Source organism: Rhinoderma darwinii, chromosome 3 (assembly GCF_050947455.1).
Source record: "Rhinoderma darwinii isolate aRhiDar2 chromosome 3, aRhiDar2.hap1, whole genome shotgun sequence".
Taxonomy (NCBI): Eukaryota; Metazoa; Chordata; class Amphibia; order Anura; family Rhinodermatidae; genus Rhinoderma; species Rhinoderma darwinii.
Genome location: NC_134689.1, coordinates 47,541,492 through 47,566,876, shown reverse-complemented (window position 1 = coordinate 47,566,876; position 25,385 = coordinate 47,541,492). Strand labels below are relative to the sequence as shown.

The 25,385-nt window shown below is 45.1% G+C and overlaps 1 protein-coding gene across 1 annotated transcript in view; it reads right to left on the bottom strand.

Moving 5' to 3' along the window:
• Positions 1-25,385, bottom strand: part of SAR1B (secretion associated Ras related GTPase 1B) — a 147,821-nt gene that overhangs the window by 56,517 nt on the left and 65,919 nt on the right. The window contains exons 3-4 of the mRNA XM_075859955.1: positions 16,106-16,225; positions 6,257-6,322 (exon numbers count right to left, since the gene is read on the bottom strand). Coding sequence (XP_075716070.1) covers positions 6,257-6,322; positions 16,106-16,225 — 186 coding nt within the window. The remainder of the gene's footprint in view (positions 1-6,256; positions 6,323-16,105; positions 16,226-25,385) is intronic.

Below are 25,385 nucleotides of genomic sequence, written 5' to 3'. Positions count from 1 at the left end.
GACCCTCCTCCTCCTCACATGAACTCTGGAGGAGGAGGAGGAGAGAGAGCGCGCGAGCGATGGAATACATGGCCGTCACTCGGGACACAATCCGGTGATGGCCGTGTATTACCCGGCCCCATAGACTTCTATGGGAGCCGGGCGGCCGGGTAAACGGCCGAAAATAGGGCATGTCCCATTTTTTGATGGGCTGTCAAAAAATCGGTCGTGTGAATAGCCCCATTAGGGGTCTATTGTTCCTAATGCAGCCGGGTGACGGCCGATTTATGAACGGCCGTCACCCGGCCGGGAAACCCTGTCGTGTGAATAAGGGCTAAGGGGGGACATGATTAACTTATATAAATATATGAATGGCACATACAAAAAATATGGTGAAATCCTGTTCCATGTAAAACCCCCTCAAAAAACAAGGGGGCACTCCCTCCGTCTGGAAAAAGAAAGGTTCAACCTGCAGAGGCGACAAGCCTTATTTACTGTGGGAACGGTGAATTTATGGAATAGACTACCGCAGGTGCTGGCCACAGCAGGGACTGTAGATAGCTTTAAAAAAGGCTTAGATCATTTCCTAGAACAAAAAAATATTAGCTCCTATGTGTAGAAATGTTTTACTTGCCCTTTCCCATCCCTTGGTTGAACTTGATGGACATGTGTCTTTTTTCAACCATACAAACTATGTAACTATGTATGTAACTATGTAACCTTCTGGAAAACTCTGTTACATCCATATGCCTTAAGGGTACGAACACACACAGCGTAAACACTGCAGTTTTTGTGCAACGGATTAATTGTGGAAAATACGCAGCGTATTACAGTAGCAGCGTGACATTTTTAACAAATCTCTTCCACACACAGCAGAAAAAAGCTGCCGAAAAAAAATGCACATGTAAATTAATGCTGCGGAATCGCAGTACTTCTGTTGTGAGTTTTCACCATTAAATTCAATGGGGTGCTTAAACCCGCAGCAAAGTGGTGTGTGTTGGGACATTTGCGGCGGAATCACAGCGATTCGACCGCAAAAATCCCAAGTAAGAAAAAAAAAAGTTATACTTAGGGCTCGTTTACACGAGCGTGATATACGTCCGTGCAACGCGCGCGATTTTCCCGCGTGTCTTACGGACTTATGTTAGTCTATGGGGCAGTGCAGACAGTCCGTGTTTTTTGCGCAGAGTGTGTCCGCTGTGAAAAACTCACGACATGTCCTATATTTCTGCGCTGTTCGCGCATCACGCACCCATTGAAGTCAATGGGTGCGTGAAAATCACGCATGCCACACGGAAGCACTTCCGTGTGACGCGCGTGATTCGCACAACAGCTGTCAAACTATGAATGTAAACAGAAAAGCACCACGTGCTTTTCTGTTTACAAACAACCAAACGGAGTGTAATAATGATGAATAAATCACGCAGCCGCGCATCATACGGAGATGACACACAGAGCTATTAAGTGCCTTTTGCGCACAGAAAATGCAGCGTTTTTTGCATGCGCAAAACGCACACGCTCCTGTAAACCCGGCCTTACCCAGAGTTCCCTGCATCTTTTCCAGTCCGGCCACATGGGATGACGTTTCATCCCATGTGACCGCTGCAGCGAATCACAGGCTGCAGCGGTCACATGGCCTGCAACGTCATCCCAGGAGGCTGACTATGCGCAGAGAAGAGGGGTTAAGTATGAACGTTTTCTTTTAAATTTTCCGGCGCTGCTTCAAAGCAGCGGAAACTCTGCTGGAAAAAGGCACCACGAAGTGGTGCGATTTTTTTGGACAGAATTACCTGCGGTGTTCAGGGCTGATATGCTGCGCAGCTTGACTCAGCGTATCCGTCCTGAACACGCAGTGTGTGTTCGTACCCTAATAGTGCAGATGATCAGTTGGGACAACCCCTAAAATGGACATTCCTCTGAATAATTAGGGTATGTTCACACGGCAACTCCAAATACGTCTGAAATTACGAAGCTGTTTTCAGGCCAAAACAACTCTTGAATTTCAGACGTTTTGACAAGTGCATGCGTTTTTCGCGGCATCCATTACAGACGTAATTGGAGCTGTTTTTCAATGGAGTCAATGAAAAACGGCTCCAATTACATCCCAAGAAGTGACATACACTTCTTTGAGGCGGGCGTCTATTTACGCGCCGTCTTTTGACAGCGGCGCGTAAAAAAAAAGCCTGTCTGCACAGAACACCATAGGACCCATTGAATTCAATGGGCAGATGTTTGCAGACAGTTTGGAGACATTTTTTCGGGCGTAATTCGAGGCGTAAAATGCCTGAATTACGTCCGTAAATTGGGCGTGTGAACATACCCTATTGTGTAGTTACCTGCCCTGTAATTAGGAAGCCTAGCCAAACAAATGGAAAGGAAACAACTGCATGGTGCATGTCATTGTTGAAATAAAATGAAGGCAGGTCAGACAGATGGGTGGGCCTTTTCCGCCATATGAGTATAGATTTATTCACCCATTATGATCACATTGCAAAAGTTGATGCAAAAACCCCAACATGACCATAGGCCTCCTTCACACACAATATTTTTCTGGTGTTTTAAATTGCATCAAAAAATGCTTCTAAAAGCAGTAGCGTTATTAAAATGAAACATACGTTTTTTAAGGCGTTTTTAGTCGTGTTTTTCATTTGGTGTAATTTTGTACATGCTTTTTTCTGGCTTTTTTGAAGTCTATAGAGAAGCCTATGGGATAAATGTCTGAAAAACGCCCAGAGCATGTTGCGTGTGGAAAAAAAGCCTCTGACCACAAAATTACCTAAAAAATGTCACAAACCAAAACTCAGTTGTGTTTAGTGAATTTGATATTTTACTATAAACGTTAATGTAACATTTGGACACACTAAAAAAAGCACCACAAAATCCTCAAAAAATGGCATTAAAAACACAGAAAAAAAGCACAGCAAAAGACTGTGTGTGAATCTAGCCGAGGGGGCCAGTCACATGTTGCGGTTGAGATGCGGTTACAAACGCATAAAAAAAGGCATCTGAAAACCGCATGCGTACATACTGTGATTTGGTGCATTTTTCAACGCAGTTGCGTTAAAAAAACACAACCGCATTGAAAAATGTACCAAGTTGCGGTAAAAATGCATGCAGGTCTCAACCTCAACATGTGAATGGACCCTAATGTGTGAATAGGCCTCAATTGTGTTAAGTTAGGGTATGTTCACACGGCAGCGTCCGTAACGGCTGAAATTACGGGGATGTTATCAGGAGGAAACATCCCCGTAATTTCAGCCGTAACGGCATGTGCAGGCGCTTGAACGCCGCGTCAGTTACGGACGTAATTGGCGCTGCTATTCATTGGAGTCAATGAATAACGGCTCCAATTACGCCCCAAGAAGTGACATGACACTTCTTTGACGCGGGCGTCTATTTACGCGCCGTCTTTTGACAGCGGCGCGTAAATATACGCCTCGTGTGAACAGACAAACGTCAGCCCATTGCTTTCAATGGGCAGATGTTTGTCAGCGCTATCGAGGCGCTTTTTTCGGACGTAATTCGGGGCAAAAACGCCCGAATTACGTCCGTAATTAGTGCGTGTGAACATACCCTTATTGAGTGCAATAGCAGCTACTAAATTATACTCCAGGTTCTGATTGGCGGTTGTCAGGGTAGCTGATTTGCTAAAAGAAATAACCAGAACCATTCGACAGCACCTTTTATTTGCAAAGACAATCAGACAAAGGGTGCATTCACACGTTGTGCAAAGGTGTGGTTAGAACCACATTGTAAAAATTCAAAAAGACGCGATTTGGTGCGTTTTTTTGTGCAGTTGCATTTTTCACCGCAGCTCAGTTTTCTGAGCCAAACAAAGAAGTGAATACAAAGGAAAGGAGGTGCATAAGTCTTTTGTTTATACCTTCCCTTCCATTAGATTAACATCTGCCTGATCAAAACTGTGGGTGTGATCCTGGCCTTATAATTTTCTCTGTTTATGTTTAACTCCTGGCTTCCAAAAACTGAAGCAATTTACTGTCCAAATTGCGGCTGTGTGAAAGTGGCCTGAGAGTGCCCGTACATGCAGCAGCTGAGCACTCTGTACTTGCCACAGAGCACGGCCACCAAAATCTCCCATAGAAGTCAATAAGCTGTTTCCTGATTTTCATAAGTCCAGGTGCCTGCTGTAAAGAAAATCTCTGGAACTACTGTTAGGGGGGATTCACACGAGCGTGATTTGGCAGCGTGTAGGGCGCGTGGTTTTCGCGCGGCACGCAATGCCCTATAGAAGTCTATGGGGCAGTACACACAGTCCGTGTATTTTGCGCAGTGTTTGTTCGCTGCGCAAAATACGCGACAGGTTCAATAACTCTGCGTATTTCACGCATCACGCACCCATTGAAGTCAATGGGTGCGTGAAAACCAGGCAGGTCGCACGGAAGCTCTTCCGTGCGAACTGCGTGTTTGCGCAACAGCTGTCAAAAGGATGAATGGAAACAGAAAAGCACCACGTGCTTTTCTGTTTCCAAGCATCCAAACGGAGTGTCTTTGCGAGGAGCGAACCCCGACAACCGAGGCAAACTTCACCGGGTTCGGCCAAACTCGTTTTGGCCGAACCCGGCAAAAAAATTTCCGGTCCGCGACGTCGGGAGAGATTCACTGTGCATGGTGCTGAAAGAGTTAAACTGTTTCAGCACCATGGACAGTGACTTGAGATCCCAAAATACATGAACCTGTAAAAAAAAAACGAAGTTCTAACTTACCGATTACTCCTGTCTTCTTCCTGCAGTCCGACCTCCCGGGATGACACTTCAGTTCAAGTGACAGCTCCAGCCAATCACAGGCCAAGCACAGGCTGCAGCCAATCACAGGCTGCAGCGGTCACTTGGACTGCCGCGTCATCCAGGGAGGTGGGGCCCGATGTCAAGAGAGGCGCGTCACCAAGGACGCGTCACCAAGGACGCGTCACCAAGGCAACGGCCAGGAAGTTCTCGGTAAGTAAGAACTTTATCTTTTTTTTTACAGGTGTTTCGCTGTTGTGTTCGGCATTCACTGTCGAGGGTGCTGAAAGAGTTAGCTCTTTCAGCACCTTGGACAGTGACGGGCGTCGACAAGCCTCATCTCTATGATGGCGGCTGCGCGAAAATCACGCAGCCGCGCATCAGACACGCATGACACACGCAGCTGTCAAATGGTTTTTGCGCTCGCAAAACGCCGCGTTGTTTGCGCGCGCAAAAACGCAACGCTCGTGTGAATCTGCCCTTACAGCAGTTCAGAGCTGCATCCAGAAACATGTGAATAAACAAAATAAAAAATATACAATCAGAAAATTAGAAAAAAACTAAATAAAAATGAGTATATTTCAGTATATATTTTTGATTAGTAAAAAAAAGTAAAACAAATGCCTGTATTATAACCCAAAGATGTACATATAAAGGTGTTCACATCACGTTTTTAGCTGGTAAAAAGCTCCCGATGTGTACGTTAAACATAGGCTGTGACAGACGTGTAATAGTGGCATCTCTCACCCATAGACTATGATGATATCCGTTTAACATATAAGTCATAAATTACCATTTCCATGACTTATTCGTTAAACCGATACCAATATGCTGGGTTCAAACTGCGTATTTGATGCATTTTTAGCATTAGTTTTTTTTATTTTGGTTGATAAACTCACATTGAGAAACATAGGAGTTTATCCACTAAAACAAAAACAACACTGTGCAAAAAGAATGCACAGTGTGAACCTAGCCGTATAGTCACCTAAAGCATCCGTCACCCATAGACTATAAAGGCATCTGTTTAATAGATACGTCATAAAAAGCTATTGAAATCATGATGTATCCGCTTAACGGATAGCCATAGGTTACCATGTTAAAAAAAATGCCTATGTTTAACTTTTTTTACTGAACTCTGCTGGGTGGAACAGCATAGTCTACTACACTATTCCATTCTTTTTTTTTTTAGGTATACTAATGTATACTGGCCAGACGGAAGCCAAGAGTACACTCTGACAATGGAGCCCTCTGGGCATGTTTAGAGCGTACGTCGGGAGCGCTTCTTATTTTCGCACCAAATGTATAAAAAAACGTGATGTGAACAGGGCCTAAGTCTGCTTGTTGCTCTGTATCAAGATGATACTCTGGTGATTTGCGTTCTGAGGAGTATACCCTGTATAAACACTGAACAAATGCTGGGTGATCTCAGTTCTGCATAAACTTTAATATAGAATGTAACTCAGCAGTGGCAGTGCAAGATAAGTGATGCAATGTCAAATTGTGTGTATTTTGTGTCACTTTCGTACATATCTTACCTTGAGCATGTCCTCCTAGATCAAATGTAGTGAATGTCATTCCTGCAATTGTTAATTCTTCCGAAGCTAAGAAAAAAGAAAAAAGCCAAGTATTTAGAGTGTATTCAGTCTCTAAACAGCTTTCTAAGTAACAATTGTGCATTTTTAAATTCTAATTTTAATCAGAACAACAAAGAAATGCTCACAGCATATTTTATCTTCATTCATACAGTACAATACATAAAGATAAAGGTGATGTTATTGATCAGATAAACCGTTTGCAGCGGAATGTTGGCTGTATATTACAGCTGGCATCTGCTGCGAATGGTGTGGGCACAGCTCCTGTGCCGTGCAATCCACTTTACTTAACATTTCACCCTATTGCAATGAATAGACCACAATTTGGGTGTAATGGTACGCCCATTTGCGCAAATGGGTTAAACCTCAGTTATTTTGCTCTATGTTGTTGAAATGTGGCTATCAATACTTTTTGATTCAGAGAACTCTCCCAGGCCTTCCTAAAACAAGTTATAGATGTTTAAGAGTCTGGAAAGTCATTTAAAGTTCGCCATGAATAATTTCACTGTCCAGAAGATGTCTTCAAGTGGAGAACATTTCACACAACTCCCAACTTGCCAATGTCATGCCTTCCCAGCAAGTTCCGCGCAACACTACTAGGCTCTAATACATGGTATTTCCCCCTTTGCCCAAAAAGACAAGACATCCACGGAGGATTTTTTAAGCTGTTTCCCCCATTATATCTAAATGGGATTTAGATCTCAGCTTTGACTTGGCCATTCAATAACCTTCCATTTCTTTCTTTTTTTTTTTAGACATTCTTTGGCAGTTTAGGGGCATTGTCATGTTGCAAGGTTCACTGTTAGCTGAGCTTCAATCTTCTGACAGGTAGTCTCAAATTATCCTCAAGAACCCCCTGGTACAATAAATTCGTAGTGGATTATATGATGTAGAGCTACCCAGTCCCTGATGCAGCAAAGCAGCCCCAAACCATAACATTTCCACCACCATGCTTTATGGTGTATTCACATGTTGCAGTTTAATTGTGTTTTCTGCTGCAATTTTGTACAAAATTGTGGGAAAATCATCAGTTTTGTGCAAAATGGTGACAAAAAGCACTTTTTAACAGCAACATAAGAATACACACAGAGAGGTTAAACTTCAGCTTATTATTGCAAAATTGAGGCAAAATCCTGTGACTCGCTGAGCTACGCTGTTTCCATAACTCCCATAGAACTGAAAAGTAGTTACGGAAACAGCGTGGTTTTTTGCAGACAAAAGAAACTGCATGACATAGGCGCGTAAAAAACGCAGACGCTCACGGATGCCACACGTAACTGCAATCAGCAAAAACACTGCATTTTTTATGCACTCGTGAATCTAGCCTAAAAATTTGGTATTGCCCTGCAGAATAAAGTTAACATCTTGAGGAATCACTGTTTTTTCTGTCCATATATGGATAGTGACTCCAGGGGCTTCTCCACGAGGGCCAAGGATTCCTCTCCAGGAGGAGCCCTTGACGTCACTGACCATATATGGACAGTGACGCCAGGGGCTTTTCCTGATCCGGAATTCCTGGCCAGAGCATTGCCGCCGGGATATTTGAATGCTGAAGTAGGGAGCTGACGGCTCCCTGCTTCAGCACTGGATTCAACTGTATCTGCGTCCTGAATTGAAAAAGGGACCTACCACTGGCTGCCTGGGACAGCCGGACAGCGCCCGGAATCCGGCACTGTCCTACTGAATCCGGGACGGTTGGGAGGTATGGTGATCGCTGTAGCCTTTGATTGGCTGCAGAAGTCAGATGGGATGAAAGGTCATACGAGGAGGCACTCAGAGCAGAGAATCCTGTAGCTATGACAACAGCCAGGGGTCAGTATGAAACTTTTTATTACTTTTCAAGCAAACATAGCTATTTTTTTCTGAATTGCGATTTGCCGCAGAATCGCAGCTTTTGCGCCGCAAAAATCCCATTTGCCTATTTGTTAGAAAAAACGGACCGTATTTCATGCATTTTATGTCCATGTGGCATCAGTGTGGTTTCCGTGTGGCATCAGTTTTTCACATCAAGGTTTCCCCTCTGCAAGCACTGCTTTTTCCCAGCACTTTTTTGGTCCTGCTGCATACGGCCCTGTATGGTCCAAGAGATATGGACCGTATGACGGCTGTATTTCCCGGACAAAACACAGCTCAGGGAGCTGGGCTCCTAGCATCATAGTTATCTATGATGCTAGGAGTCCCTGCCTCTCCGCGGGAATACTGTCCCGTACTGTAACAATGTTTTCAGTACGGTACAGTATTCCCGCGGGGAAGCAGGGACTCCAGGTATCATAGATAACTACGATGCTAGGAGCCCGACTCCCTGAACTGTGTTCAGTCTGGGAAATATTGCCGACTTATGATCCGTATCTCACGGACCGAACACGGCCCTGTGCAGCAGGCCTTAGCAACTGATGTGTGAATTTCGTCCATGTGCTGTCCATGTTTTTCATGCACCCATAGACTTCAATGGGCAAAGTGGTCCGCAAAAAGTGACCAGAATAGGATATTCAGTGAGTTTCACACATCAGATACAAGCTCCGTGAAAAAACAGGCATGTGTGAATAGCCCATTGAATTGCATGAGTCAGTAAGTTGTCAATTACTTCAACGGATAACAAAGGGATTCCGCCCCTTCAGAGAGCTACAGTGGCGCTATGTACAGAAAGGAGGGGGGGGGGTGCTATCTACAAGGGGGCTGTGTGGCATTACCTACAAGGGGTCTGTGTGGCATTACCTACAAGGGGGCTGTGAGGCACTGTAACGTCTGCGGTTGCAACCATCCTGTCCTGCAGTGACCAGGGTGCGCGCTTGAGTTGATTCCCGGGCTTAATGGGCCAGAGCACACACGTTTTAGATTTGACTGATTTCTCCCAGATCACCAGATCACCCTGGACTATAAGGGCCCTGCCCCACTGATCCTTGCATGAGCATTGTTAGTATTCCCATGTCAGTCTTGCAAATGGTCCCTTAGTGTTATACTGTTCCTGTTGTAACCTGTGCCCTGCTACCTGTATCTTGTGTCCTTGTTCCTGAAACTGCTAGTGTTGGAGTCGTGTCCTATTGCACCTGCTGTCGTCTGCCACGTCCAGGGTCATCTTCCACGTCCAGTATGATCCGCCACGTCTGGTGCAACCTGCTGCACCTGCTGTCATCCGCCACATCTGGCATAACCTGCTGCCCCCACCTCCATCCATGCTAAAGCCTCGGCCACTGTCTGGACTATTCAGGTACCCTAGCGCGGGACTTTGTATTGTTTGGGTGCTCTGTTGCTTGGCCAGCTGCCTTCCCGCTACGGCGGTAAGGCCTAGTGGGTCCACATACCCACAGACCGTGACCGTACGCTCAGGCCATGGATCCCGCTGGTCAACCTAAGACCTTGACGACACAAGCCATGCTGGCAGAGATGCAAGACCTTCAGTTACGGCAAGACCAACTCCTCCTGTCGGTGAACGCCATTGCGCATCGGCTGGTTGCTCAACCCAAAGTCATCACCGCACCTATTCCTGCTGTTCCACCTGCTACACCTCCTGTCTGTACCAGTGCCGATCCCCTATGCTTCCTGCCGCTACCTCCTCGTTATGACGGAGACATGAGGTCCTGCAGGGGATTTCTGAATCAGTACCAGATCCACTTCAGATTACATGCCAGGGCCTTCTCCTCTGATGATGTCAGGATCACCTTCATAATCTCTCTCCTTACTGGCAAAGCCCTGGCATGGGAAAAACCTCTGTGGGAACATCAGGGACCAGAGACTCGTTACTTGCAGTGCTTTTTATGGACTTTCCGTTCGATATTTGAGGAACCTGGGAGAGTTTCGTCTGCTGCTGCATCTCTGCTGACCCTACACCAGGGAGACCTCTCAGTGGACGACTATGCCATTTAGTTCCGTACCCTGGCTGCTGAACTAACCTGGAATAACGAGGCTTTGGTGGCCAGATTGTGGAAGGGACTGTCTTCTGGGATTAAGAATGAGCTGGCCGCTCGCGATCTGCAACCTATCCTGGACGATCTCATCCTACTAGCCACCAGGGTTGACATGAGGATCCGGGAGCGTTCCCAAGAGGTTCCCCGGGAGAGAGAATTTCCTAGGCTGGCTTCTACTTTCCAGCAATCCCTACTGTCCTCTTCAGTCGTCCTACCAGAGGAGTCTATGCAGATGGACCGAGCCAAATTGTCCACCCAGGAGAGACAACGCAGACGCACTTCAGGACTTTGTCTGTATTGCGGCCTCTGATGCAATGTTGTGCGTTTGTGTCCCCAGAGGCCAGAGAGACCCCATTGCCTAGGATTGGTTGGAGAGGCGACCCTAGGCGGAATGGTACCAAATAAAAGGTTCAGTTCCAAGCTGACCATTCCTGTGACCACAGTGTCCGGCAAGAAGACGCACCGGGTTTGGATTCCGGGTCCACGGCAAACTTCATCCAAAAGGATCTAGTGGATCGTCTCCAGTTGCCCACAGTTCCTCTTACATCTTTGGCTGTTGTCTCGGTGAATGGACTGTCTCTGCCTGATCCGATTGTATCTGAGACTAAGCCGCTGAGGCTCCAAGTTGGAGTTCTTCATTCAGAACTGATTTTGTTTCTTGTTTTGCCCAAAGCCATCAATCCTGTTCTGCTGGGCCTGCCTTGGCTTCAACTACATGCCCCAGTTCTGGACTGGAATTGCGGAGAGGTTCTCCAATGGGGCTCCAAATGTCTCGATCATTGTCTGTTGCAGATCCATCCTATCCAGCCTCCTCTGCCGCAGTCATTGGGTGGATTGCCACCTTATTTCGCTTTGTTTGCGGATGTCTTCAGCAAGAGAGAGGCTGAGACGCTGCCCCCACATCGGACTTATTACTGCCCCATTGAATTGGTTCCAAATGCCTCTCTTCCCCGTGGATATACCCTCTCTACCTGCCAGAGACTCAATCCATGTCTGTCTATATCAGGGAGAATTTGGAGAAGGGTTTCATACGAAAGTCTTCCTCCCTGGCCGGGGCTGGGTTCTTCTTTGTTAAAAATAAAGACAGATCTCTTCGGCCCTGCATAGACTACCGTGGTCTCAACCAGATCACGGTCAAGAACAAATACCTGTTGCCACTTATATCCGAACTATTTGACCGTATACGAGGAGCCAGGATTTTTTCAAAACGAGACTTGCGGTGGACTTATAAATTGATCCAAATCCGTCAAGGTGATGAGTGGAAGACGGCGTTCAACACCCGAGACAGGCACTACGGATACTGGTGATGCCCTTCAGACTGTGTAATGCTCCTGCGATCTTCCAGGAATTCATCAATGATATCTTCCGAGATCTCCTCTATGCCTGTGTTGTAGTCTAACTCGATGATATTTTGATTTTCTCCCCAGATCCGACGACTCATCGGAGGCATGGCTGTCAGGTTCTACTGCGATTAAGGGAGAATCGTTTATATGCCAAGCTGGAGAAGTGCATCTTCTAAAATAATTCTCTGCCCTTCCTGGGCTATACCATCTCGGATCAAGGTCTCAAGATGGATCCTGAGAAAGTTAAGTCCATTCTGGAATGGCCACGTAATCAAGGTCTGAGGTCCATACAGCGTTGTTTGGGATTCACAGGCAGTTTATCCCAAACTTCTCATCACTGACGCCAAGATGTGGACTCCAGAGGCAGAATCTGCATTTAATAGCCTTCACTTCAGCCTCGATCCTCCATCATCCTGACGTGTCTTGGCAGTTCTCATTGGAGGTGGATGCTTCTTCTATGGGTCCAGGTGCACTTTTGTTCCAGAGAAATTCCAAAGGAAAGGCAGTAGTATGTGGCTATTACTCGAGACTTCTTTCTTCTGCAGAGTTCAACTACTCTATTGGGGATCGGGAGCTACTGGCCATCAAATTGGCTCTGGAGGAGTGGAGACACAAAGAGAAGAGAGCCTCCCCAGTTTCTTCCGGGTACCAAGGTCTGGCTGTCCTCAAATATCCGGCTGAGGGTGCCGTCGTGCAAATTTGCTCCCAGGTTCCTCGGACCCTTTGAGAGCCTCCAGTAGATCAACCCGGTCTCTTATAAGCTTCGGCTGCCCGCTGCCCTCAGAATCCCCAACTCCTTTCATGTGTCTTTTCTGAAGCTTGTGGTCCTGAACCGCTACTCTAAGACTCTTAGCCCTGCAGTTGCCCCCAGCGGTTCTGCCGATGTATTCGAGGTCAAGGAGATCTTGGACTTCAAGATGACAAGAGGAAAAGCCTTTTACTTGGTGGATTGGAAGGGGTTTGGCCCAGAGGAGAGGTCCTGGGAGCTAGAGGAGTACGTCCAGGCTCCTTCCCTCATTAAGAAGTTCCTCTCACGTTCTGGTCCCAAGAAGAGGGAGCGTAAGAGGGGGATACTGTAACATTCGCGGTGGCAGACCACAGGCTCCTATCAACCTGCAGACGTCTTCCTCCCCAGAGATGCCAGCACATGCGGCCGTCCTGTCCTGCAGTGACCCCGAGGGTGCACGCTCGAGCTCATTCCCAGGCTTAATGGGCCAGAGCACACACATGTTTTAGATTTGACTGATTGCTCCCAAATCACCCTGGACTATAAGAAGGGCCCTGCCCTTCTGATCCATGCCTGAGCATTGTTAGTATTCCCATGTCAGTCTTGCAAATGGTCCCTTTGTGTTATCCTGTTCCCATGCCCTGCTACCTATATCCTGTGCTGTGTCCTTGTTCCTGAGCCTGTTAGTGTTGGAGTCATGTCCTATTGCATCTGCTGTCGTCTGCCACGTCCAGTGTCATCTTCCACGTCCAATGTGATCCGCCTTTTCTGGCACAGCCTGCTGCACCTGCTGTCATCGGCCACGTCTGGCATAACCTGCTGCACCCACCTCGATCCAGGCTAAAGCCTCGGCCACTGTCTGGACTATTCAGGTACCCTAGCGCGGGACTTTGTATTGTTTGGGTGCTCTTTCGCTTTGCTAGCTGCCTTCCCGCTACGGCAGTGCGGCCTAGTGGGTCCACATACCCACAGACTGACAGGCACTACCCACAATGGGGCTGTGTGGCACTACCTACAAGGGGGCTGTGTGGCACTAGCTACAAGTGAGCTGTGTGGCACTACTTACAAGTGGGCTGTGTGGCACTACCTACAAGTGGGCTGTGTGGCACTAGCTACAAGTGGGCTGTGTGGCACTACTTACAAGTGGGCTGTGTGGCACCACCTACAAGGGGGCTGTGTGGCACTACCTACAAGTGGGCTGTGTGGCACTACTTACAAGTGGGCTGTGTGGCACCATCTACAAGGGGGCTGTGTGGAACTACCTACAAGGGGGCTGTGTGGAACTACCTACAAGGGGGCTGCATGGAACTACCTACAAGGGGGCTGTGTGGCACTATCTACAGAGGGCTGTATGGCACTATCTACAGAGGGCTGTATGGCACTATCTACAGAGGGCTGTGTGGCACTATCTACAGGGGGATTCTGTGAGTGACAGGCTGATGGTCATTTTACTGTGAGTGTGGGGGGGGGGGGCTGATGGCCATTTTACTGTGAGTGGCGGGCTGATGGTCATTTTAATGTGAGTGGGCGGGCTGATGGTCATTTTGTGGTAAGAGGGGGGGCTGATTTTTTCCCAAGGTGCTTTGAGTCCGAAAAGGTTGGGAAACTCTTTACTAGACTACAGGATTACGCTGGCCTACGCACGGATCCTGTCATCGGTGTTCTGAAGCAGTTCAGTTAGTCGTGGGAACGGGGCTTAGGTGAGTACAATTTTTTTTGTTTGGGGGCACGGTCTACAAGAGGGAGGTGGGGGCTTTATGGCACTGTATACAAGGGGGAGGTGGGGGGCTGTATGGCACTGTATACATGGGGAGGAGGGGGCTGTATGGCACTGTCTACATTGGGGAGGTGGGGGATTATGGCACTGTCTGCAGGGAGGCTGTATGGCACAATCTACAGGGAATCTTTATCTACAAGGGTGGTGTGGCAGCCAGGGGAGGTTACATTATACTGTGTGGAGGCCACTATGCAGACATTATACTGTGTAGGGGCACTATAGGGGGCAATATACTGTGTGTGTCACTCAGGGGGCATAATACTTTGTGGGCCCAATTAGAGGACAAAATACTGTGTCCTTGAAGGGGTTATAATATATTATATTATATTATTATACTGTATGGGGAGCACTAAAGGGGCATTATACTGTGTGGGGGCACTATATAGGGCATTATAATTTTTTATGGGGCATTTTTTTATGATGGGATGGGAGCGCCGAAAGATAATTTCGCATGAGGCGTCATCTATCCTAAGGCCGGCCCTGAGTATAGGCTCATTTGCATATTTAGAAAAAAGTTCATAACATTTCAAATAAACTTTTTTGGACACAATTTTCACTAGCATTATCAGTGTGATAGCGACAATTATATAAGGTAGAAGATTAGACATGACTAAACTAGTGACAGATCCTCTTTAGTAGCCCTAGGGGTTAAAAAAGTAAAAATTGCTCTGAGCATCTGGGTAAGGGAAGTGGAACAAAGATCCCCTATACATGGTGAAAGACCCATGAAGGATAGAAATTGTCTGATTTTAGCCCTTTACTAAATTACATCATTTTTGAGAATTGGGACCTAGATCAAGACCATAAAAAGGAAATGGGACATACGGTAATATTTATTATATAAAAAAAAAATAAACAGGTCAGCAAATAATAGCCTTGAAAAGTAGTTTGTTGCTGTGATTTACATTAAACATTTCCGCATACTTTTTATGGACATCATTCCCACACCTCCCAACCATCTCAGATTCCAGGCGGTCTCCCGCTGTCCTGGGTGGCCAGGGGTATGTCCTGCTGTCAAGCTAATTCTGAAGCAAGGGACCATCAGCTCCCTGCTAAAGAATTATTTCAGAGGGAGCTCCTCCGCTCGCCGAGGACTCCCTGGGCAAAGCGCTACTTTAAGCGCTGTGCTCGGGGAATCCCTTGACGTTACTGTTCATATATGGACAGTGACGTCAGTGGCTACTCCTGGAGCGGAATCCTCGGCCAGAGTAGGCAATGGGGATTCCGCTCAAGGAGTAGCCACTGACGTCATTGTCCATATATGGACAGTAACATCAAGGAGCTCCCCCTGCTCCTCCGCTCTGAACTAATTCTGAAGCAGGGAGCTGATGGTTCCCAATGCTTCAGACTTAGTGGCTTTACCTTGAGCGGAATCCCCGTTGTCGATGATCTGGCCTGGGATTCCGCTCCTAGAGGAAAGCCCTGAGGTCACTGTCCATATATGGACATAGACGTCAGGGGCTCCTCCTGGAGCGGAACCCCCGGCCAGAGTCGGCAACGGGGATTCCGCTCAAGGAGCAGCCACTTACTCCACTGTCCATATATGAACAGTGACATCAGGGCTTCCTCTCTAGGAGCGGAATCCCTGGCCTATGCTCTGGCTGGGGATTCCGCTCCTAGAGAGAGTCCCAATGGGGGTATCTACAGGGGGGTGGTGGTAGCTTCAAGGGGGGTGAGGCATTATCTAAATAAACACTGGGGCACTATCTACAGGGGACACTGTGGCGCTATGTATATGGGCACTACCTACATGGGCAATGTGTCACTATCTACAAGGGCACTGGCACTAGGGGCAGCTAAGGGGGCATTATACTGTATGGGGCAGCCATGGGGGCATTATGCTGTATGGGGGAATTTGTTTGGGCATTATACTGCATGGTGGCATCTTTGTTAGCTTTATACTGTATGGGTGCATCTATGAGGCAGTATACTGTATGGTGGCAGCTATGGGGGCATTATAATGTATGGTGGCAGCTATGGGTGCATTATACTGTTTGGTGGCTGTTAGAAGTTACAGAACAGTTTTATTTAAATACTCACTTGGATGAAGTGTAGGAACATACTGGCCCATTCGTCCATCTTTAAGCATCTGTAGTAATGTGGTTTTTCCAGCATTATCCAACCCTAAAAATACTAATTTTCCATTTTTCTTGTAAAGACCTGCAGAATAAAATTAAAAGTATTTAGATTGAGGACCTTTTCAAACTGAGTTTTTTGCAGGCAAAAAAAAAATCTGCCTCAAAATTCCTTCAGGAACTTTGAGGGAGATTTTGACCTGCCTGCACTTTCTTGCCACAGTTTTCACTGCGTTTTTCGCTGCATTTTTTGGCCGCGGCCATTGAGTGAGCAGGCAAAAAATGTTGCGAAACAGTTTTTCTCTGCCTCTCATTGATTTGAATGGGAAGTCTGAGACGGAACCACGGGAAGAAAGAGCATGTTGCTTTTTTTCCCGCGAGCAGGAAAAAATGCCTCTGTCTGCCATTAAAATCAATGGGAGGCAGTTTCGTACGTTTTTTGGCGCTGATTACGACGCGGTTTCCGCGTAAAAACACTCAGTGTGTACAGGGCCTAATTTTCATTTATAGCAAAACGTGTCACTTTTTATGTTTTTTTTTTTTCAAAATTAGCTATGTTTGTTTACCTTTTTTTAAATTTACTTTTAGAAATAAAATTATTGCACCAAAGAGGCAAAGATGAAAGGGATAAAAAGGGCCGGGCATATTCAGGTGAGTTAGATTGCCTGGTTGAAGACTAAGCTCACTGCTTATTATTGGATTGTAAGGCCCCATGCACACAAAAAGAAAAAATCGTATCCAGAAGTCTGTGTTTCTTCCTCCAGGCCAGCCTCCTAGTAAAACGTTTCATTCCATGGCCGGCTAAATTTCTGCAGTGGATATTCCAGTGCGAAAAACTGCACCACAGTTTGGTGCGTTTTTTTGCCCGGAATTCCCCGCGGCCACCAGGGCAGATACACAGTTTAACTTTACGCAATGTATCCGCCCCGTGTGAACTCAGCCTTAGGGCTTATTTACACAAACGTGATAGACGTCCGTGCAACGCGCGTGATTTTCACGCGCCTCGCACGGACCTATATTAGTCTATGGGGCCGTGCAGACAGTCCGTGATTTTTACGCAGCGGGAGTCCGCTCCGTAAGACTCACAACATGTCCTATATTTCTGCGTTTCTCGCGCATCACGCACCCATTGAAGTCAATGGGTGCGTGAAAATCACGCGCAGAACACAGAAGCACTTCCGTGGGGCGCGCGTGATTCGCGCAACAGCAGTAAAAAGTATGATTGAAAACAGAAAAGCACCACATACAAGCATACAAACAGAATGTCAGCCGCGCATCATATGGTGATGATACATGGAGCTGGTAAGTGCCTTTTGCGCGCGCAAAACGCAGCGTTTTTTGCGCCCGCAAAACGCACGCGCTCGTGTAAATCCGACCTTACAGTAGCAGCAAAGTCAATGAGATTTAGAAAAAGCTCATGTGGCGGAAAAAAACAAAAGTCGTGCTGAAAGTGTTCTGCGATGCGTATTTAAATTTCGCAGCATGTCAATTTATGCCGTGTGTTTTGTGCGGAGAAATTCCTCAACAGATTTATACAGCGCATACGCAGCTGCAAATTTCAGGTGCACATACACTTTGCTATAATTAATGTTTAACACTGAATCTGGAGGTAAAACCGATGCGGAGAAAAAAGCAGCGTCCCTGCAGCAATATGAGCAGGAAAAACGCACTATTTGGTGCGGATTTCTGTGCCAGATTTACCAGCGTTTTTCTAGAAATTCTGCTGTAGATTTTCTGTTGCAGAGAATCTGCCGCGTATTCTGTGTGTGGGAACATACCTATGTTTCTGCTGCGTAAACGCTGTAAAAACCGCAACATAAATTTGTTGCGGATTTTCTGCTTCCCATTGTAGTCTATGGGCCAAACACGCATCAAATCCACACAGAACACGTGGCATATTGGCTTATTCACACGAATGTTGAATATGTCCGTCTGATGGCCGTTAAAACAATTTCAATGGGACCGTTGTTTCAACAGACTGTGTGAAGAGTCCGTTGAAAAGTAAAACATATACTATTTTCTTCCGTTTTCATGGATCCCCTAAGAAGTGACAAGTCTACGGGGATCCGTGAAAACGGGTCTCACACGGGTGAAACTCAAACGTGAAAAACTGAAGTTTTTCATGTCCGAGTTTTCCCACGTTCGTGTGAATAAGCCCTAAACTGACATGCTGCGAAATTGAAAAATGTGCCTCAGAACTCTTTCCCGCACGACTTTTGTGGTTTTTTTTACGCAGTGTGTGCATGAGATTTTCTAAAGCTCGTTCACTTTGCTACTACTGTAAATGCTGCGGAATGTCCAAACAGAATTCAGTTGCGGAAATTTCTCAGCGTTTACGCAAAAAAAAATCATACTTACCCAGAACTCCCTGCTTCTTCCTAGAGTCCGGCCTCCTGGGATGACGTTGCATCCCATGTGACCGCTTCACCCAAACATAGGCTGCATCGTCACATCGCCTGCAACGTCATCTTAGGACTACGCTCAGAGAAGAGAGAGGGGGTGAGTATGAAAGTTGTTTTTTTCCACAGCACTGCGTTCCGCAGCGGAAATTCAGTTTGAAAAACCGCACAACAATTGCAGCTCTTCTGTTGCAGGATTTCCTCATTGAATTCAATGGAGTGCTTAAACCCGCAACAAAGTAGTGTGACCCAATCGCAGGCTGCAGCGGTCACATGGCCTGCAATGTCATCCCAGGAGGCCGGACCACGCACAGAAGAGAGGGAGGGTGTAAGTATGAGGGTTTTTAGGGTTTTTTCTGACGCTGCTTTCAGCAGCAGATATTCCGCCCGAATAAACGCACCACAAAGTGGTGCGGATTTTCGGACGACATTCTCTGTGGTGTTCAGGGCAAATACGCTGTGCAGCTTGACGCAGAGTATCTCCCCTGAACATGCTGTGTGTGTTCCTACCCTAAAGGCGTTAATAAATGTGGCTTACACCACATTTTGTCAAGTACATGTTTCTGAGCTTTTTGTTGCCGTACTGGGTTGTCGCACCAGTTGGGCTGTAGGAGGTATGTAGAGTAAATTCTTTAAGGTACTATTATAAAACTTTACTTTCACATAGTACTGCAATGTATAGTTTAGAAACTGGTTTAAAGAAAATTTCCAGGGCAAGGAGGATATTCACATAGAAGACACGTCCATTACCGCAGCTCATTGATCAAAGGGAAGAGGTACATTCTGAGTCCGGACGTGGCCACTGAAGTTGCTAAACCACGCAGCGTATCCGACCCGTGGGAACTCGGCCTAAGGGTAGGAACACACTAGGCGTAAACACTGTGGATTTTCAGCAACGGATTTAATTGCGGAAAATCTGCAACATGTCACAGTAGCAGCAGTGTGGATGAGATTTGGGCCTGGTATAAGACTAGGGCCTGTTATAAAAAGATAGCAGGCTACCTCATCCAGATGGCTACATATAACAGCTATGTGCTGTACAAGACCCAAGGAATGCTCAATTTCCTACAATATCAGGAAAAAAAATTATAGGAGCACCTCCTGTTTGACTCCTCTGCACCAGGAGAATCCTTTGAGTCAGAGGATGTCCAATGGCTTATTGAGTGCCACTTCCATCACCCCATCCCTGCTACTGAGAACCAAAGATACCCTCAAAAGAGATGCCGTGTTTGCAGTAAACATGGAAGGAGGAGTAATACCTGGATTTACTGCCCCATGTGCCCTTCAAAACCAGGCCTGTGCAACTTTCCCTGTTTTGAGACATATCACACCATTTCTAAATATTAATTTTCTATAACATTTAGGGAAAACCAAAAAGGGTGGGGTCGGGGATTATTTTTAGGGAGTCGATTTCATTTATTCATATTTTTTGTTTTGTTTATGGATTTCCAAGGGAGGGAGGGATTCTCATGGGGAGGTAGTAAAGCATATTTAATTCAGACTCACAAATTCATTTCTATTGCATAATTCTTGGACAATTAAATCCAGGACTTGATCACTCACAACGGAAATGTACATGGCCCCATTGAAATGAATGTGTCAGTGTGCTATAAGTTAATTGTCATCGTCCTGTTTTGAGCAGACTCCCACGACCAGGTCTGTGTTTCTACAGACCTGGCTCATGGGACATTAATATATATATATATATATACACACGTCCCTGGTTTTGAGGACAGTCTTGTCTAGCAAATGACTGGGTGGTATGATGCAGCTTCCGTTACCTCACGGTTGAGCCAACAGTTCACACTAGCAGGGCCGCTATCAGTAATTTCTGGGCCCCATACACGCAAGGAGTCTGGGCCCCCCTTCATTACCGAGGGTTGGGCAATGGAAGGTGGTGCACTCACGTTTGTACATTATGCACGTTAACTGATTTTGGTACTGATGTCAATTACAGTGAAAGAAACCATGGGTCAGGCACATGCCCTGGATTTTGTTCAATTCAGCCAAAACGTATCCCACTGTATGGCATACAGTGGGATACGTCGCCCGGGAATGGCCCAGGGGAAACTCTTGAAGTCACTTTCCATAAATGGACAGTGACATTAGTAGCTTTCCTAGGGCTAGAGTCCCCAGGCAGAGCTTCTACTAGAACTCTGTCCAAGGACTCAGGCACTGTTCCTGATGTCCATATTTGGAAAGTAATGTTAGGAGCTTCCCCAGGAACAAAGTCGAAGGGCAGTGCGATTGCGATGCTCTGTCTGGGGACTCCAGCATTGGGAAGCACCTGACTGTAGCGTCCACAGCCGCGGACCGTTGGGATTACTCACCCCCTGACGGCCACAGCCATGTATCTGTGAGTGCTGGCCCGCATCTCCTGCACAGGAGACGGCAGCACTCACTACCGCTCCGTTCCGCTGTGTCATCAATTAACCCATGATCACCCAGGACTATAAAAACGAGCTCTGCCCTTTCACTCATTGCCTGAGCATTGTTGTGTTTACCCGTTTTAGTCTTGCAAATGGTCACTTAGTGTTATCCTGTTACCAGTGTTCCCGTACCTGCTACTTGTATGCCATGCTACCGTTGTTCCTGTGCCTTAGAAAGTTGGAGTAGTGTTGTGCCATCGGTCGCGCCTGCTGTGTTACACCACGCCTGGTGTCTGCTGCCAAGGTCCCATCTGAGCCTAGCCGTTACTACTGTCTGAACTGCTACAGGTACCATTGTGTTTGGACTATATAGCAATTGACTTGGTACACTGTTCCGCCTGCTGCTGTCTCGCTACGGCGGTACGGCCCAGTTTGTCCACATACCCACAGATCGTGACACTGACATTACTGTCCTTACAGTGTTGTCAGGAGCGGTATACCGTTTTTTTTTTCTCCGGGATCTCTCAGGATGGAATAGCATAGTCTACTATGCTATTCCATCCTTTGAAAAAAGGTAAACCCCATTCACATGAGTTATATTGTAATTTCTAGTGAATTTTCAGTACACAATCCACATAGAACATAGGAGAGTTTGAGCCATGTGCCAATTTAAAAGCAAATTGTTTTTCTATTACTCTTCAAAACCCACATGTATTTGGTCTTGTTTTTCTCAGAACATGTTGGGCTTCCATATTGTGTAAAAAAAAAATAAGTGATATATTTAACTTTTTTAAAAATTTAAAAGGAAAAAAAGGGAAATAAAAAAATAAATAAATGTGAATATGTAATATTAGGTGATGTTTTTAAAAAAAATCTGGTGCATGCCACTAGTTAAACATACGTAATAACGTATTTGGAAACTTCTGCCCACTTCAGCTATACTAATTGTGTGCGCATTTTTTTACATGCTGTGCGCAAGGCTGAGCTAACAATGAATGGTGCGCAAACTGGCTTTCGGAGAGCAAATTTTCCAAAGCTGGTTTGCTGACACCATACGACCATTGCAGATGTTGTGAAGTGCCAAAACACTGTTAACACCCCCAAAATGACTCTTTTTAGGACATTAGACCCCCCCCCCCAAGGCATTTGTTTGGTGACATAGAGGGCTAAAATCTTTTATATTTTTTCCGGACAATTTATTGACTTTGATGGAAAAAATTGAAACGGGCATTTTTTGTTCCAAATATGTGAATTCAGGTGAACTTTTCAGACATCTGGCACATGCCACTGGGTTATCACACCTGAAGACATGTTTGGCAAATTTTGCCGACTTCAACGATACCAAATATGTGTGCATTTAATAAAAGCTTTTGGAGAGCAAATTTTCCAAAGCTGATTTCATAGCAATCTCTGTGGATGTGTGGATGTGACCAGTGTCGCGGCCAAAGTCGCAGTGTAGCCTTAGTTTAAAACTGTATAATACATCAGTATATATTATATGAAAGATATGGATAAAGAGATAGGTAGATAGAAATAATAATAATCTTTATTTGTATAACACCCAAAAATAAATTAAAAAATAAATAAATCGCAATTTAGATAGATATATAAAGATATTATAATCAACGATCTCCTATCTGTCTGTCTGTCTATCTATCTATCTATCTATCTATCTATCTATCTATCTATCTATCTATCTATCTATCTATCTATCTATCTATCTATCTATCTATCTATCTATCTAGAATCCAAAAATCAGGCAGCACTCCAAGGTATAAGCAAAGTAGAAAAAGGTGCTTTATTGGTCCATATACACAAGACGTTTCAGCTCAACACAGGAGCCTTTCTAAAGTGAACAGATTCATGTCATGACCACTCATTTATAAGAGAACCAATATTACAAAAAAGTAGTGCCAATAAAATACAACAACACATATAAGGTTGCCAAAAGGTACATAGTGAATTCATATATGTAACATTAAATGAGTGAGGAATGTGTTATAAAGATACTATCACAACAGGACTGTAATACATAATATAATACATTACAGAAAGTTATATAGTCTAACAATCTTTTAATTGTATATAATTAGATAGGATCATGCACATGTGTAGATATCACTACACTTGAGGGACTCACCGAGAGTAAGGATCCTTACAATTAAATACAATTAAAAGATTGTTAGACTATATAACTTTCTGTAATGTATTATATTATGTATTACAGTCCTGTTGTGATAGTATCTTTATAACACATTCCTCACTCATTTAATGTTACATATATGAATTCACTATGTACCTTTTGGCAACCTTATATGTGTTGTTGCATTTTATTGGCACTACTTTTTTGTAATATTGGTTCTCTTATAAATGTGTGGTCATGACATGAATCTGTTCACTTGAGAAAGGCTCCTGTGTTGAGCTGAAACGTTGTGTGTATATGGACCAATAAAGCACCTTTTTCTACTTTGCTTATACCTTGGAGTGCTGCCTGATTTTTGGATTGTACTACAGCAGGTCTGTTAGCCCTGACCTGGGCAGGTCGGCACCCATCCATGATTCGCAAGGCTGTGCGGCTGACATTGTATTGGGACTTTATCTATCTATCTATCTATCTATCTATCTATCTATCTATCTATCTATCTATCTATCTATCTATCTATCTATCTATCTCATATCTATCTATCAATCAATCTCATATATATTGATATATAGTATAGTTCTAGCTGGGGCTACACGACTCCTTTGGCCACGTCACTGGTCTCATGGCCAAAAATCGCTTTGTCCGCTAGCCTACATCAAAAGTAAAATTCCTGCGACCACATTCACTGTCATTACTTGCCATGTAGGCTACGGAACATAGTAATCTTTGTCCGTGCGACCTGTGTCGCGGCCAAAGTCGCTGTGTAGCCCCAGCCTATGCTATACTTTATATGAATATATACAAGATAGAAAGAAATAATAAAAATCTTTATTTATATGACACAAAAAAAAATCTGCATTTAGAGAGATGATTATTATAAGAATCTTTATTATGGACTAGATAGAAATATACTTATTGGAGAAAAAAAAGTGTGTTTTATTACTTCTATTCTCCCTCCATGAGAGCCTGCCAGGAGAGGGAGTAGTTACAGCAGAATGTCGGGGAAGGGCCATGAGGGGTTGGACAAGGGGTGCTGCATGGTGGCCGAGGGGGGTGCCATGAATCGGACAGCCCCCTTTTTTTCAGCCATGTGGTTGGGCCCCTGAAGGCAGTACCGGTAGTACTGCCCCGATGGTGGCCCTACACACTGGAGAGTGAATTTATCAACCTTTGGCGTAAAAAAGTTGCAAACGACTTAAAAGTTGTAATTTGCGGGAAAAACTATGACTTTTGGGGAATTGATGCCGTTCGACACCCCCCGCCCCTCCATGATGAGATATTAAAATAAAACTAAAAAAATTGTACTCACCTCACCGCTTCTCCCTCCCTGGCTCTTTTCAGTCTCCCACATCAGGCCTGGGCGCATAGAAAGTCCTGACGCTGGGCACCTCAGCGCCAGGACCTTGTATGTGCCGTGGCCTGAGGTGGAAGTCTGAGAGATCCGGAGGGGAGAAGCAGAGCTTCAAGCGAGTACATTTTTATTATTTTATGTCCGATTGGGGGGCAGGAAAGACGGATTGGGCCCATCAGAGCAACCACAATTGTTACGCCAGAGAAAAGATGCAACAGATTTTTTAAGAGGCATGCCCCTCTTAATAAATCCGTTACATCTTACTCCAGCAGAGAAGAAAGCTAAGACTGCCATATGAAACACCAGTCTTAGTAAATCTGCCCCTAGAATTTTTCCTATTTTTGTTCTTCATTATCACAGCTTTGCTTCAGGTTCACAGACTAACCAGTTGTACTCGAATGAGGTGGAGTTTTATCCTGAAAACATGATCCTTTTCTTGGTGAAATGCAGGTAGATATCAATTGTAAGCTAATTGTTAGAGCAATATGTAAACATGGATCTCCCACAGAATGCAGAACTTTCAGTTTTTAATTTTATCTTTAAAAGTTCAAAAATAATTAGATGTGAGTTTAAACATTTTCTTAGGATCATACTAGTTTGCAATAAAAATACTTTCTAGAACAATTTGTGTGTAGCAAATCTGTTGACTTTTTAGGGGTTTGAATACTTTAATAGATGTTTTAATACAGTTAGGTTCAGAATTATTTGGACAGTGACGCAAGTTCTGGCATTTTAGCTGTTTACCAAAACATATTAAATATACAGTTATATAATCAATATAGGCCTAAAGTTCAGACTCTCAGCTTTAATTTGAGGGTATTCTCATCCAAATTTGAGGAAGGGTTTAGGAATTACAGCTCGTTAATATGTAGCTGCCTCTTTTTCAAGGGACCAAAAGGTAATTGGACAATTGTCTCAAAAGCTATTTCATGGGCTGCATGGTCTATTTCCTCGTCAATCCATCATCAATTAAGCAGGTAAAA